General features: G+C 38.9%; 1 protein-coding gene across 2 annotated transcripts in view; it reads left to right on the top strand.

Moving 5' to 3' along the window:
• Positions 1 to 2837: 2837 nt before the first annotated feature.
• Positions 2838 to 13446, top strand: part of LOC149234725 (delta-1-pyrroline-5-carboxylate synthase-like) — a 290923-nt gene continuing 280314 nt past the window's right edge. For both annotated transcript variants that reach the window (XM_089371914.1, XM_089371915.1), the window contains exon 1: positions 2838 to 3092. In XM_089371914.1, the coding sequence (XP_089228040.1) occupies positions 3042 to 3092 (51 nt within the window). In that variant the 5' untranslated portion in view covers positions 2838 to 3041. The remainder of the gene's footprint in view (positions 3093 to 13446) is intronic.

Below are 13446 nucleotides of genomic sequence, written 5' to 3'. Positions count from 1 at the left end.
TCAACTTGGGTAAAACCAAGGTTATGATCTTCAGTGGGGTGAAGAAAACTTCAGACCTTCACTTCCTATTCAGAGGGGAGGAGGTTGAGAACCCACCACATATACATACTTGGGGGTGCAATTCTCAAGTCCCCACTTCAGTTTGCGACCAGCTCTCCAGCCTCAGATCAATAAAGGATATGGATCCTTAGCCCTTCTCGAGAGACAATGCTTTTGACATCACTTCCAGGACATCTCGTCTAAGGTGAGCCTCATGGAAACCTTGATTCGTCCCACTGTTCTATATGGCTCAGAGATTTGGGGACCGTCTTTACTTGAGTCAGATTGGGCTTCAGTTGAGAGAGTCCAGACTCTTCTTCTCCACCGCATCATTAGATGCAAACAGATAATACCTTAGCACATCATCCTTGCAGAGTTTGGAGCTCAACCCTTTCGGCTTGAGACAGTCTTCAGTTTGGTCTCATTCTTGCATCGTGTCTGGGGATTTGCAGACTCAATAAAGAGTAGGGACCGTTACCCTTACTTGGCATATTGCTCTTATGAGAATATTGCTCGTTCTACTCCCTCGAGTCGGGTTAGATGTTGGTTTATAGGAGTTTCAAATCTTTTAGAGTCAATGGGCATTCAGTTGGATCGTCTCCTTCCTTTCCGATATTCTTTGGATGCTCCTGGTCACCTTCTATCTACTATACAAGAGTTGAACAAGATCATCAAGGAGGACATCTACCGGCAGTTCGTCTAGGTCAGCTGGGTCAATCCTCTCGGAGGGTTGCGCCCAAAGATGACCTTCTACGCTGAGCACTTATTGGAGTCGAGAGACAGGCTCATTATTCGAGCCCAGTATACGTTTCACCACTGGATGCATGCTCTTTGCATTCCTCTAGGCCGGTTCAGAGTAGGTTCTCATAGACTTCGGGTAGAGACGGACCACGAGATTGATATGCCAGATAGAATCTGTCAAGTATGTCATTTACAGGAAGTAGAGACCGAGGCACACTTCATTTTTGGATGCCTTATATACTACAAGATCGGAGGAAGGTTCCATTGCTTGTTCAGAAACTCTCAGACCCTCACAAAGTTTTTCAGGTGTCCCAATTAGAGATGTTTGGCCCTATATATGCATGAGGCTCTTAGGTTCCGAGTGCATATTCTTCAGCCTCCCATTAGACCAAACCCCACATAGAAGATCACGACATTTTTGAGGGTACTACCTTCAGACAAGGGCACAAAGAGAACGATTGATACCGTTTCATATCCAGACTCTAGACCAGTGAGGATCCGTGGGATCTCACCTCGCCACACGAGACCCCAGCAGCTAAACCGTCTCGGATCCGTCCCTGGGAGACGGACTAGGTCCTCCTCAGCAGTGCACAAACTCCCCCAGACAACGAGTTAGTGGACAACCCGTACCTCCCACTAACCCTTCATCAGGCCAGCAAACTTTGTGGAATTTTTTTGAGTGCTCTTCAGTCAGTCTCAGATGTTAGTAGAGATGGGTCTGATCCTCTTCGTCAAGGCATTCCATACATTGTATCTTTTATGTTCCTACATTGTACCTTTTATATTCATGCATTGTATTTTTTATAGGAGACTGTTTGGTTCTCCCGCATTTTATGGATATCATTGTACTCAACAATCCCTTTGACCTACTTTATGGTCATTAGTTGGACATAAATATAATTATCTTATCTTATCTATCTCTCAAAACATTTAAAACATGAATTTTCAATTTTTTTCATTATCAACTTACCAATTAAATTAACTAACATTAAAATATATATCATCTAGTTATTGAATTATAAATTATTATTATTTTTACTATCTTAATAACCTTTCAAATATATGTTTTAAAATATATTTTTTATTATCTAACTTATAAATTAAATTAATAAACACCAAAATATATATCATTTTTGAAATTTTAAATCAATGTGTCTCCATTTTAATGATGTTAAAAACAACCAAGATAAATACACATGCATTGGTTTTTTTTTTTTTTACCATTTTTAATTAAAATGGAGAAACAAGTTTGAAGCGTTTGTAAGCCCATAAACTAAATTAAAAATGGAGTAACAAGGACTAGTTTTTAATTAAAATGGAGAAACCCATAAACTAAATTAAAAATGGAGTAACAAGGACTAGTTTTTAATTAAAATGGAGAAACAAGTTTGAAGCGTTTGTAAGCCCATAAACTAAATTAAAAATGGAGTAACAAGGACTAGTTTGAAGTGTTTGTAATCTCATAAATTAATTAAAGTTTAATGAGGTGGAGGAATTGTTTGGACAATCGTTTTTGATTGAAACTTCAGCATAAATATTTCAACAAATTTTGCAAAAAGCAATGTTGAAATCATGTTTTTAGAGATAGAAATAGATTCAGCACCATCAAAAACTTTTAAAACACCTAAAAATTTGAAGTTTAATAACTGTACTATAGATTTACAAAAATATCATGTTAGAATTGATCAAAATATTGCCCAAATTTTCATAATCCATCTTAGAATTTATCAAAATATTACCCAAATTTTCATGATTTTCAAGGGAAAAACGCGGTCTGTTTAGACTACGGCCAGAAAAACTTGCTAACTCGCTGACTCGTTAAAGTAATCTTTCACATAGGTTTTGTGATTTGACGGTTGTCTCACTGTAAGAATGTCATGAATATGATAGTTATTAAATAAACAATCGACAATAAACTATATTAATGTCGATGACCTAGTGGGCAAGATTATGACAGTCTAAGATGTATGTTCAAAGATTAATTAAATCTAATTTCCAGATCATCTCCCATACGTGGATCAGAGCTTAATTAAACCTACTTGCAAGATTATCTCTCACACGCTCAACACGGCTGGGATTTTCAAATATGATATGCGAGAACGAGGAAAACTCTCTCGTGAATAGATAAAATGCACAAACTCTTATAAATAGAACGTGACGCAGTCGGCCAAATTAAAAATGAAGTGACCCACATTCTCATCCATCTTTTTCTTGGTTCTGGCCTATGGTAATCGCAACCGCCGCCGGAGGCGCAGGCAGCCATGGATCCTTCTCGTGCTTTTGTCAAGAATGCGAAGCGAGTTATAATCAAGGTAAGCTGTTCTCCCGACCATATTATTCGACGCAGCAGACAAATGTGTGTATATATATTTTGTAGCATTCAATCGTCTAGATCAATCAGGGAACTGTTAGGGCCTTTGTAGCTTTTCCCTATGAAGAGATACCTGATATTATTTCAATATATGTAATGCTGTTCTGTTTGCTGATGGATTGTTGTTGGTAGCCATTCGTTCAAATGTGATATGAATGAGTTCAATATTTATTTTGATTATAGTTCCAGGCTAGTTTGGGGCAGAGCTCACTTCCTATCGACTGTTATATGATTTACGAAATTACAATTGCCTGTGTCCCTGTTCTTGCCACGCTGTAAAATTACTTTGTTTTTATTTTACAAGATGTTCTCGACTGTCAAGACAGCCTACGAGGGCAAAATGTGTTTCCAGGGGATTTGAACCTTAGCCAGGGGTATTAAACACCTCCGTTTACCATCTACCAAGTCCCCATTGACTAAATTTAAGCAGCGCTGTCGGTACGAAATAGATTCTACGATAATCTAATAAGGTTTCTTGAATTTGGTTCATTTGCAGTGGTTGATTTGCTCATCGGTAGAGCTTAATTGTCCTGATCTGGAATATTGTTTGTGGGTTTAGACCATATTTATTTGAAGAGTCAAGGTTATCTCGTTGCAGAGCTCGCATTTATTTATTGCTAGGCCACCATAGGTGAGATTACAACAGTATCCAGTAGGCACCATTTGAATTCTCCATAATCCATGGATTTTAGACAATTGGCAAGTCTGCTAATTGTCTGCCGTGATTGGGTCAGAAAAACAAATTGAGTGCTTTTTTCTTTTTAAGACAGGTGACCAAGTCCGACTCTCTTTGACTTGCGGTTGACTTTCAAGTCTGAGTGATGAGACTTAGTTTAGTGAAGATGTATGATATTTGTATTTTATCCTTATCTCTTTTTGGCAACTTAGTCTAAATTGATCACCTAACCACTTTATTTTATTAGATTGGAAACATGGTCAAACTTGATCACACTCATAGTGTTGTTCTCTATATTTATTCTTAATACAAATAAGTGTGCAAATATGTGTTCAGCTCTAAAAATCTTCTTTCAGCTCTAAAAATCTTCTCTCATACTGGCATACTTGCTCTCTTATGTTATTTTGCGTGTGAGTATTCACATTGTTGGTATTGTGCTCATATCAGTTGGTATTAGAGAGTAGTGGTTGTCACCTTTAGATCTGGTCACATAAAGGGTTCCCGTCTCTCACTCTTACTAGATTTGAAACCTTTAGGCTTTATACAATCGAGTGCCTATAACTAGTCTCCTGGAGGGTTTCTACATCTTAACCTCTGCTAGTTCTACTCCCTTCAACAAGCTTCAGATTTGTGGACTTTATGTTTTTGCAGAGTTGATGCTATTTTTTCTCTCTTGGGTTCAAAAAATGGACTAGAATATCTTCTGATTGGTATGGTCAATTACAGTCAAATTAGTGTCGTTAGAAGCATAATTTTGTCTTCCTTTCTGAATTGGGGTCATAATTGTGATCTTGTGTATTGAAATGGTAGTTATGCCCTCAAGGAGTTGACCTTTTGCATTTTTTAGAACCTTATCTTGTGAGGTGATTTCCTCTTTGAGTAGGAACCAGATTGAAATCACACCATTGCAATTAGAAGCAAAGTTTTGATGTTATTTCTAAATTTGGGGTATAGAATTGATTTTGAATAGTGTGGAGAAAATTACAATGATTTTTAGTTGTGGTTTTGTTCATCCTCACAACCTTTGTGAAAAAGGGAGATCCATTTAATGTAAGATTCTCTTATTTTTTTACAAACCCTAGATCTACTACCTTTGTTTCATGGAAAACCTATCTATAGTGACAAAATTGAACTTTCGTGCAAGCTGTTTCTCAACAACAACATTTTCATATTCACAAGTAGAAAAACACGATGGCCTTGTTGAAGACCATGTAGCAGGTTTTCCAACCTCCATTAGTCTCCAATCAAGAGGTCTTTGCTCCTATGACATTTTCTACAATGTCCACACGTCTTTCCTTTGTTCACGATCATCATCTCGCAACAACATCTTCCCTCTCATTTGATTGTCCTCTTGCAGATGGTAACATGCTTGATGCTTTGCATCAGCCACAACAACCAAAATTGATGTTTGTTCATCTGTATTCTCTTTCCTAGGCACACAATTGATTGCCAGATCTTCATGTTGCCAACACAACCATGCCCCTTAGATTTCTACAACTCCTCTACATGGCAACACAATGGTGTTAGAGATACATTTTAAATTCATCTTTGCAACATCCTCTCTCTAGTCTTCATGACATTGATGGACCTACCCCTTGTTGCCCATTTGAAGTTGTTCTTGCGGTGTTCTACACGCTTTGTAGTGTTCCAATGAACTCATGGGATCTTCCAACCTCAGTATAGAGGACTAATGGTATCTTGAGTTCTTCATGTCATCATCTTGTTTTAGTTAAAGATCTAGTTCACTCTTTGTTCCCATGCATAGTGGTGATGAAGCAAAATGCATTTGATCATTTTGTGCATTATGCTACTTGTGTGGTTCCTCTTGTTCCTCCTACATCAATGTTTATCCTTCTTGGTTTTCAATATTCTTCTTCAAGTTTGCTTTTCAGTAGGACCTCCACCAACATTCTTTCTTGAACCACTTCTCTTTGACACAGTAGTCTGCCACGGGTTCAAGTACTCTCTTTTGTATTGAGGGCATGGATCTATCTAAAGATCCCAACTAAACTAGACCTAAGGATTAACTATCCTTTGTTGAAAAGGTTGTACTTTGCCTACAAAAAAAATCAAGGATGATTTCCTCATAGTGGGTAGGAATCGATGAGACTTGATTGAGTTTGCATGTATTATGTACTTTTCATTTTGTACTTCATCCATATCTCTTTTGGGTGACTTAGCCTAATTGGTCACTCACCTACTTTATTTATTTTATTGTAGACATGGTCTTTCCTCAACTATCTGGGAAGTAACCCTTAACTCTTGCCCTCACATCACCAACCCTTCCCACCTACACTTTGAAGTCCAAATCCATCCACATGAACAAGTAGTATGATGAGGAGTGCGAAAAATTTCATAAGCACTTCTGTTTCACTTTCTCCCAAAAACCCACCTTCTACAAACTAGTACCAAAATCCTAGTAGACCTTCCTTCACCACAAGAAACACTCTTCATGACACAAAAGAGATGGGAATTGGGAGCATTTTTTTGCCACTCCCCAAATCTTTTTGGTACAATTTCTTCCCCTATCATTCTCACTTACCTAATGTTATCGATCCTCTTTCCATGTTCACTCATACTATTGCCATTTACGACATATTTGGTCAACCCTCTATCTCAATCACCTTTCCTCCCCATCCTCTTGCCATATGTTGCACTATACACATATTAGGGAAGTAACATGGTCAACCCTCTATCTTAGTTAGCTTCCCCTCATCCTTTTGCCACATGTTCCACTATAGACATATTAGGGAGACAATTTGGGAGATGAACTCTAGTGGGTTTTTAGATGAGGGTTTTTAGGCATAACTTTTCAAACATGGTACACACCCATTGACTCATCAAATTGTTGATTTGTTTAACCATGTTGTTTGCTTAGGTTTCCCATCCGCTTGGTCACACAATATTATCCACTGGATCCATAAATTGGGTTCTAGTCATAGTTTTAAAAACTGGAACCAACTCTTGAACCGATCACCTATCTAATTGGTATTCGAACTAGAACTAGATTGAACTAGATTCAATAAATTGTAATTGAAAAAAATACATAAATTAATTAATTTTTAATGAATTTTTTTTATTTTTGAGGTTCCAAATCATGATTCCAAACCATTAGAGACAAAATATGCAAAGTCCGCTCATTTGTATACCATGTGTCATGTCCCTAATTATAAATTTTGTCAAGGAAATTCTCAATTTTGTAATTTTAGCGATTAATATAGCATTGGATAAATAAAACTTGGGAGAAACAAGTTGTGGAGATGTTAAGTAAATTTTTGGAGACAAGGCAAAGGTTTGGGATTTATGAAAAGAAGAAAAATTAGTGAAGATAAGTTGTGGAGATTACCAAGAATGCAAATCGAACCATGGGAAGAATTAAACCATGGTATCAAATCATAGTGTGAAAGAAATCGAACCATGGTATGAGAAAGGGAAATCAACAATAAAAGAAAGGCTAGAGCCTCATTTTGATAATTATATTTGGCATTTCTTTTCAGAATTAGAGAGTTTGCTTTAGCTGCTTAGCCAAGTCAACTAGTGCTGTTTAGCACAAGGAATTATAAACGGAAATTCCACCTTCATTTCAGAGAACTTCGAGTGTCTCCCTAGTGAGACTTTGGGGGAGTTTATTTCAGGACTTCCATTGGAGTTTATTGCAAAAAATTCACACAAAAATTTGCCATTTATGGGCAAAGAAGACAAACCCCAAAGGTTATTTGGAGCATCATCTTTCTATTGCAGGTTCTGGGTATTTGTAGGAGATTTTCTATTGGTTAGAGGAGGACTTTGGCACCATTTTTCAAAGTTGTTCCTGTATCTTTTAGCTAGGCCGAATTTTCTCCTATAGAGCCTGTTCAGGGGTTGGAGAACAAAGTTTTTATTGGTGTTTGGTGTTGGTATTTGCCAACGGTTTTTAGTTGGGAGTGATAGCTATTTGTAAGAGGATATTTGTGCACAATTTCTTAGCCATTTGCAGGAGAGTTTTAATCTCTCAATAGTTTCTCTTTGGTTGGGCGCAAAACTGTGTAGCTGGGAGTTTCGCACTATTTGGGGCTTTTCCGGATCAGCTAGAATCCACTCAAGAATTTTCTAGGTTTTGTGAGAGGAGTTCGTGGTTCAAATTTTAGAATTTTTGGAGCAATTTTGGGGGCAGAAATTCCAGTTCTTCTCCAACAACAACAATAGTACTTTCTGGGTAATTCACACTTTTTGGAACTTTTCGAGTGATCTAGAATTAGCCCAATATTATTTTGGGTTTAGTAGATTTGGGTGCGAGAAGTCTCCAATTAATTTTGTAGAATTTTTAGAGTAGATTTGAGGGCATAAATCACAGTTCACCTCCAACAACAACAACAATAGAAATTGTAGGCAGTGATTCACAAGTGCAACTTACTGATTTCTAGTTCTATTTTGGAGGCCTGATTTATTATTGGAGCAGATCTTCTGTGGCCATCATTGCAGGTTTTTTTCCCCTGGAAAAAATCGTAATTTTCATTATATGAAAGAAAATTACATGCTGTATATGCAAGCAGCATATGCTGTAGATAAGTCTGAGTTTCTGTTAGCACTTATAGAGTACCCATAGTAGCAAAACCAAAAAGGTGCCTTGATCCACGCAGGGAGGCACATGCCATCGCTGTAGTTATTTCTATCGAGAGATTTGTATGTAATTGCTCGATTAAATAAATAAACTGTTCAATTCTCCATTTCTTGTGTTATTTGCAATTGTGGCATTTTTGGGTTTATTTGGAAATGTTATTTTATTTTGCCGCAATTTCATAGTTCTTGTTTTGCAATTGCTTGGAGAAGTTTATGGTAGAAATTTTTAAGCAATTTCCTGAGAAAATTAGGAAAATTTATAAATCGGGACATTACAGTGGTATCAGAGCATGATCTTGGCCAGCTGTGGGGAAGCTAGCAAGATCATGGAGGTGTAGGCATGCATGCACAGTGATTGGTGAAATTTGTGGATATTACAATGGCGCAAAAGGAGAGGAGTACAAAGGAAAATCATGGAGGAGATCCTTAGAAACAATGAAGAGATGATAGAGATGTTAACCCAATTGTGTATCAATAAGGGAATAAAACTAAGTTGTCCTCATCCTTATAACAGAGGCACTAGAGGTGCACATGCCACGGGAATGAAGCCACTTACACCATGTGGGAAAAGTCAACAAAATCAGGGCACCCGACCTCCTCAAGAGGAGTGGACAAGACGAGAGCAGTTAGATGATGGGACCAAGAGGAGATCTTACTTCCTATTGTGGGGCCTAGGGCACAGTTACACTGACAACTAGCATAAGGAGGAGGTTGAGCATGAGGGTGATGGCGCGTAGGAGGAACACGTAGATATACCCAAAGTGAAGCAGGAGTCGCCCTTGTTGGAGATTCCTTTGATATTTCCGGTTGACACATTCGTGGAGACAGTTGAGCATACATCCATTGATGAGGTGCTAGGGGTCAAAGAGTTACCCACCATTAATGAGGTGCTAGGAGCCATATCCCTAGTTGATGAGGTTCCAGGAGACACAAAGGTACCTAGAGTTGTGACCGAGTTTATAGATGTTAGCCGCCCACAACAATTTCATCAGCGCCAGGTTGGCCTTCTAGCATTGAAAAAGAAGGTCATGACAGTTTGAGAGACCATTCTGCAGCAGAACAAGAAGCTGGATGGCACAAGAGCGGTTTGTTCCGAGACAACAACCACGCTGACTCGCGTTGGGGAACGGTTGGATTCACTAATGGTACAGTTAGAATAGTACACATTGGAGTGTTGAAGCAATCCTCTTTAGGCATACATAGGTAGGGATGATAACACTATTAAGTTATCTTTGCACATTAGGGAGAGAGAGGCAGGGCTACCTAAACATATCTCATGTGTTCACCAATATTATGAGATGAGGCAACATGAGTTGCATAGGGCACAACGTGTTGAAGAAAGGGTAACTAGGTTCGGTCTTCATAATGACATTGTAATTATGATTTTTGTAAACAAGAAAATGAATTTATTATTATGCTTGCTTCATGGGTTTCATGAGCAAGAATTTTTATGTATAGATGGCTCCCATTGAGAGCCTTAGGATTTATCTTTAAAGGTCAAAGAGTCAATGTCATGAAGAACCCTTCTTGGGCATGTATCAAATGTATTTGAGTCATAAACATTGTCAAATAGCCCTCCAACGACAAGCACACAATCCTCTTCTTATGTCGGCCTCTAAATGCACAAAGGAACTCATGTCGACTCATAAAATGAAGACACAACAGTTCACTATCTCATGTCGGCTTATTATGGAGACGAAACTACTATATATACCTTGCTGATCTTCACATAAGAACAGGAACAAGAACTCAGATTCTTTGAATTTTTTGAATGGGTACAGGGGTCTGAAATCTACATTATAGGAGGACACAATCTCAGATGCCTTTGCAATTTCGTGGGTAATTACAGTCTCAATCTCCTCGGTGGTGACAGTCTCGACATATCTATGATGATGATCTCGGTGCAAGGAAAGAACACAGTCACTGTCTTGGTATAGTTGTGATGATGAAGATCTCAGTGCTGATCACTGTCTCGACATATTTGTGATGAAGAAGATTGAGGTGATACACTCTCGACATACTCTCTAGACATTGATCACTGTCTCGACATAATTGTGATCCCACAATGATACACTCTGAGCATACTAGACACAGTCATGATCTCGGCATAATGGCAACCATGGTCTCAATCATAATCTTAATGAAGACAAGGTCATGATGAAGATCTCGGTGCATTGATGAAGACATGGAATCAAGATCATGATGAAGATCTTGATGAAGAAAAGGTCAGTATAGAGACCTCATTGACATGGTGATGATCTTAGTGAGAGTGCAACAATGATCTAGGTGAAGGTACAACAATGGTGCAATTGTAATGACCTCTGTGGTGCAATAATGATGACCTCGGTGAAGCAACAATGATGATGATGAACTCATTAGTGACAAAGAAGAGGATTGGTGTCTTGGTCTTGGAGTGGCTAAATAGGTCAAGGGTCACGGTCTTGGTATTCGTCAATTGGAATCTTTATAAGAAGAATTTTGTGCGGGTTTTCCTCTCAAAGAGTGAGAGATTATGGCCCTGGCAGAAAGCCAACATCTTGTGTTCTTGTCTCTTTTGTTTTGATAGCTATTTTATGAACTAAGAAGACACACTCTAATAATATCAAAAGAAGATTGTGCTAATAAGCGAAAATTAAAATACCTCACAAATAGTTTTAATGATTTGAAAATGAGATCTTAATTCAATATAAAGGTATTACAGACTCGTGCAAGAATGTCTGTATTACTTAGTGCAATGGATTGAAAAGATTGCGAATAATATAGACAATGAGCAGTTAGAAAACATAACAGTCACACAGATTAACACAACAAAATAATCAAGGAGTTCACCAGACTTCTTAGCTACGTCTTTTGGTCTAGCTTTCAGTGTTGACCTCTATATTATGTCTTCAAGAGCAGATTATTACAAGTGTGAGCTCAAAACCGAGTCTTAACGCAATAGTGACAAAACAACAGGGATTTACTTGAAATCCTCAAGTCTACAAGAGTACACAGACTCTCCCTCTTGCTCTCTATCTTCTGCTTTCTCTATGTCTCAGCAACTGCCTCTCTGTCTCTGCCATTGAATGGATTTTAAGCCTATCGACGCTTATCTGTTTGTCTCCCCTTTCGGGATCTCTGGCTTCTGGTCGCTGTCCCTTCCTCTCCTTCTGGAGTGTTTAACAATCATTGCTAAATGCCCTAAGGTATGGTGGCCACCTGTTTGTAACGGAAAGGACCACTGGCGCGGGTGAAATCCCAAAAAGTCGTTTCTCTGTTTACACAGAGAAATACACAGAAAACATTGAAAAATCCGACAAAACGCTTTCTATCGGACTTCAAATAATATCAAATCCGCCCTATAATCCTATCGGGTCCGCCTTTGATCGTTATTGCAAGCCCATCGTTGATCTGTGTGATCTCCGATCCAACGGTTAATATCCATTTCGGGCGGCTTATGTGCATGGAGATTACCTGCCCGAAAAGGCAGTTTTCTCTCTCCTGTGCCAAGCCATGTGTCGGCCAGTGTATGGGATCGGGCGGAGCCCGTCCAATACCACTTACCGCCTGAGGCCCGCCCGAAATCCTGCTTACCACGGAACTCAAATAATATAAAGCTGCATTTATAAACCTTTCGGGTTCGGTTTTATCGCTTCGGGTGCATTTCCTTTGTATTTCGGTTTTATAACAGAAATGTGTAAATACATAGAAAAACCTGACAAACTCTTTTATATCGGAACTCAAAATTTATCAAGCCGCATCTATAAACCTTGTCGGATTCGGCTTATCGCAAGTCGCATGTTGTGTTGGCCCCACTCCTTTGTATCGCTGTGATGCGATATATTGCAATCGCATATTGCATGGTCTTCGGGCCTCCGATAAGTCTTCCCTTGTGTTTTAGCGATGCAATATTGCCAGTTAATCTGGTCCGTTGATTTGCGTGCTTGATCAATGGTCCTCGTTAAATTGCGTTTATCGCTATCGCGATTTCCATAGGGATGCCTCCGATGTACTCTGCTGACTTCTCCCGAATGCGATATCCCGATTTGATCTGGACCGTTGATCGGTCTGATCCGATGGCTCCTGTGCAGCGTTACTTCCGCCTTCGCTTACCTCTGTTTCTGCCATTCTTTCATTGTTTTCCCTTGCGATAATGTTTTGGATAGTTAATATATATGAAGACTTAGAGGTTTTAGGGTCCATTTTGGATCACGCCTTCCCACTAAAAAGCTTTTGGACCACCAAAAGTTGGTTTTTAGGCATTGATCAAGTGAGGATACAACGCCTCACTTGTTTAACTTCTATCCACCATGCTTTGCTTGGATTTGAATCTTTGAGCCCTATTCTTAGGTACTCTACATCCCCTCCACGCATAGTTCTCACCTTCCTGTCCAGAACTGTATCTTCCTGTAACTCATTGAGATATTTAGGTAACAGATCCTCAATAGAAGGCAACTGACTTTGCTCTTTAGGATCTTCAATCAATGAAGGTTCATACAATCTCAAGTTTTTTGCATTAACGACTGAATAGATCTGCATATAACCTGGCAAATCAAGGCGAAAAGCATTTTCACCAATTTTATCAAGTATCTTGAAAGGTCCATATCTTATTGGTTTTAGCTTCTTACCTTCACCTTGCATTCTGTGTTTGCGGATGTACAACCAGACTTGATCATCAACTTGGAAACTATGCTCAACCTGATGTTTGTCATGTCTTGCCTTGTACTAGGCTTGACTTCTTTCCAGCTGTTCCTCTACTGCCTGGTGAATTTCCTGGATTTGTTCAATGAACTTGGTTGCTTTGCTCACATCACTGTGTCCATCAACTGCTATGTTTTTACCAAAGACAAAATCCAAGGGAGACTTTGGTATAAAACCAAAACAAGTCTCAAAAGGAGATCTCTGAGTAGAAGAGTGCTTGGCACGATTGTAAGCATGCTGCACATAACACAAATGCTCATCCCAAAGCTTGGGATGCTTGCTGCAATAGCCTCTGAGCAACTGGATCATTGTCCTGTTGATTGTGGATGAAATGCTGTGC

This window comes from Pinus tabuliformis, chromosome 8, assembly GCF_031772625.1.
Source record: "Pinus tabuliformis cultivar Carrire ecotype Pingquan chromosome 8, CPIR1, whole genome shotgun sequence".
Lineage (NCBI taxonomy): Eukaryota > Viridiplantae > Streptophyta > Pinopsida > Pinales > Pinaceae > Pinus > Pinus tabuliformis.
Note: the sequence above shows the minus strand (reverse complement) of the source record. Positions and strands in the feature narration are given on the sequence as shown.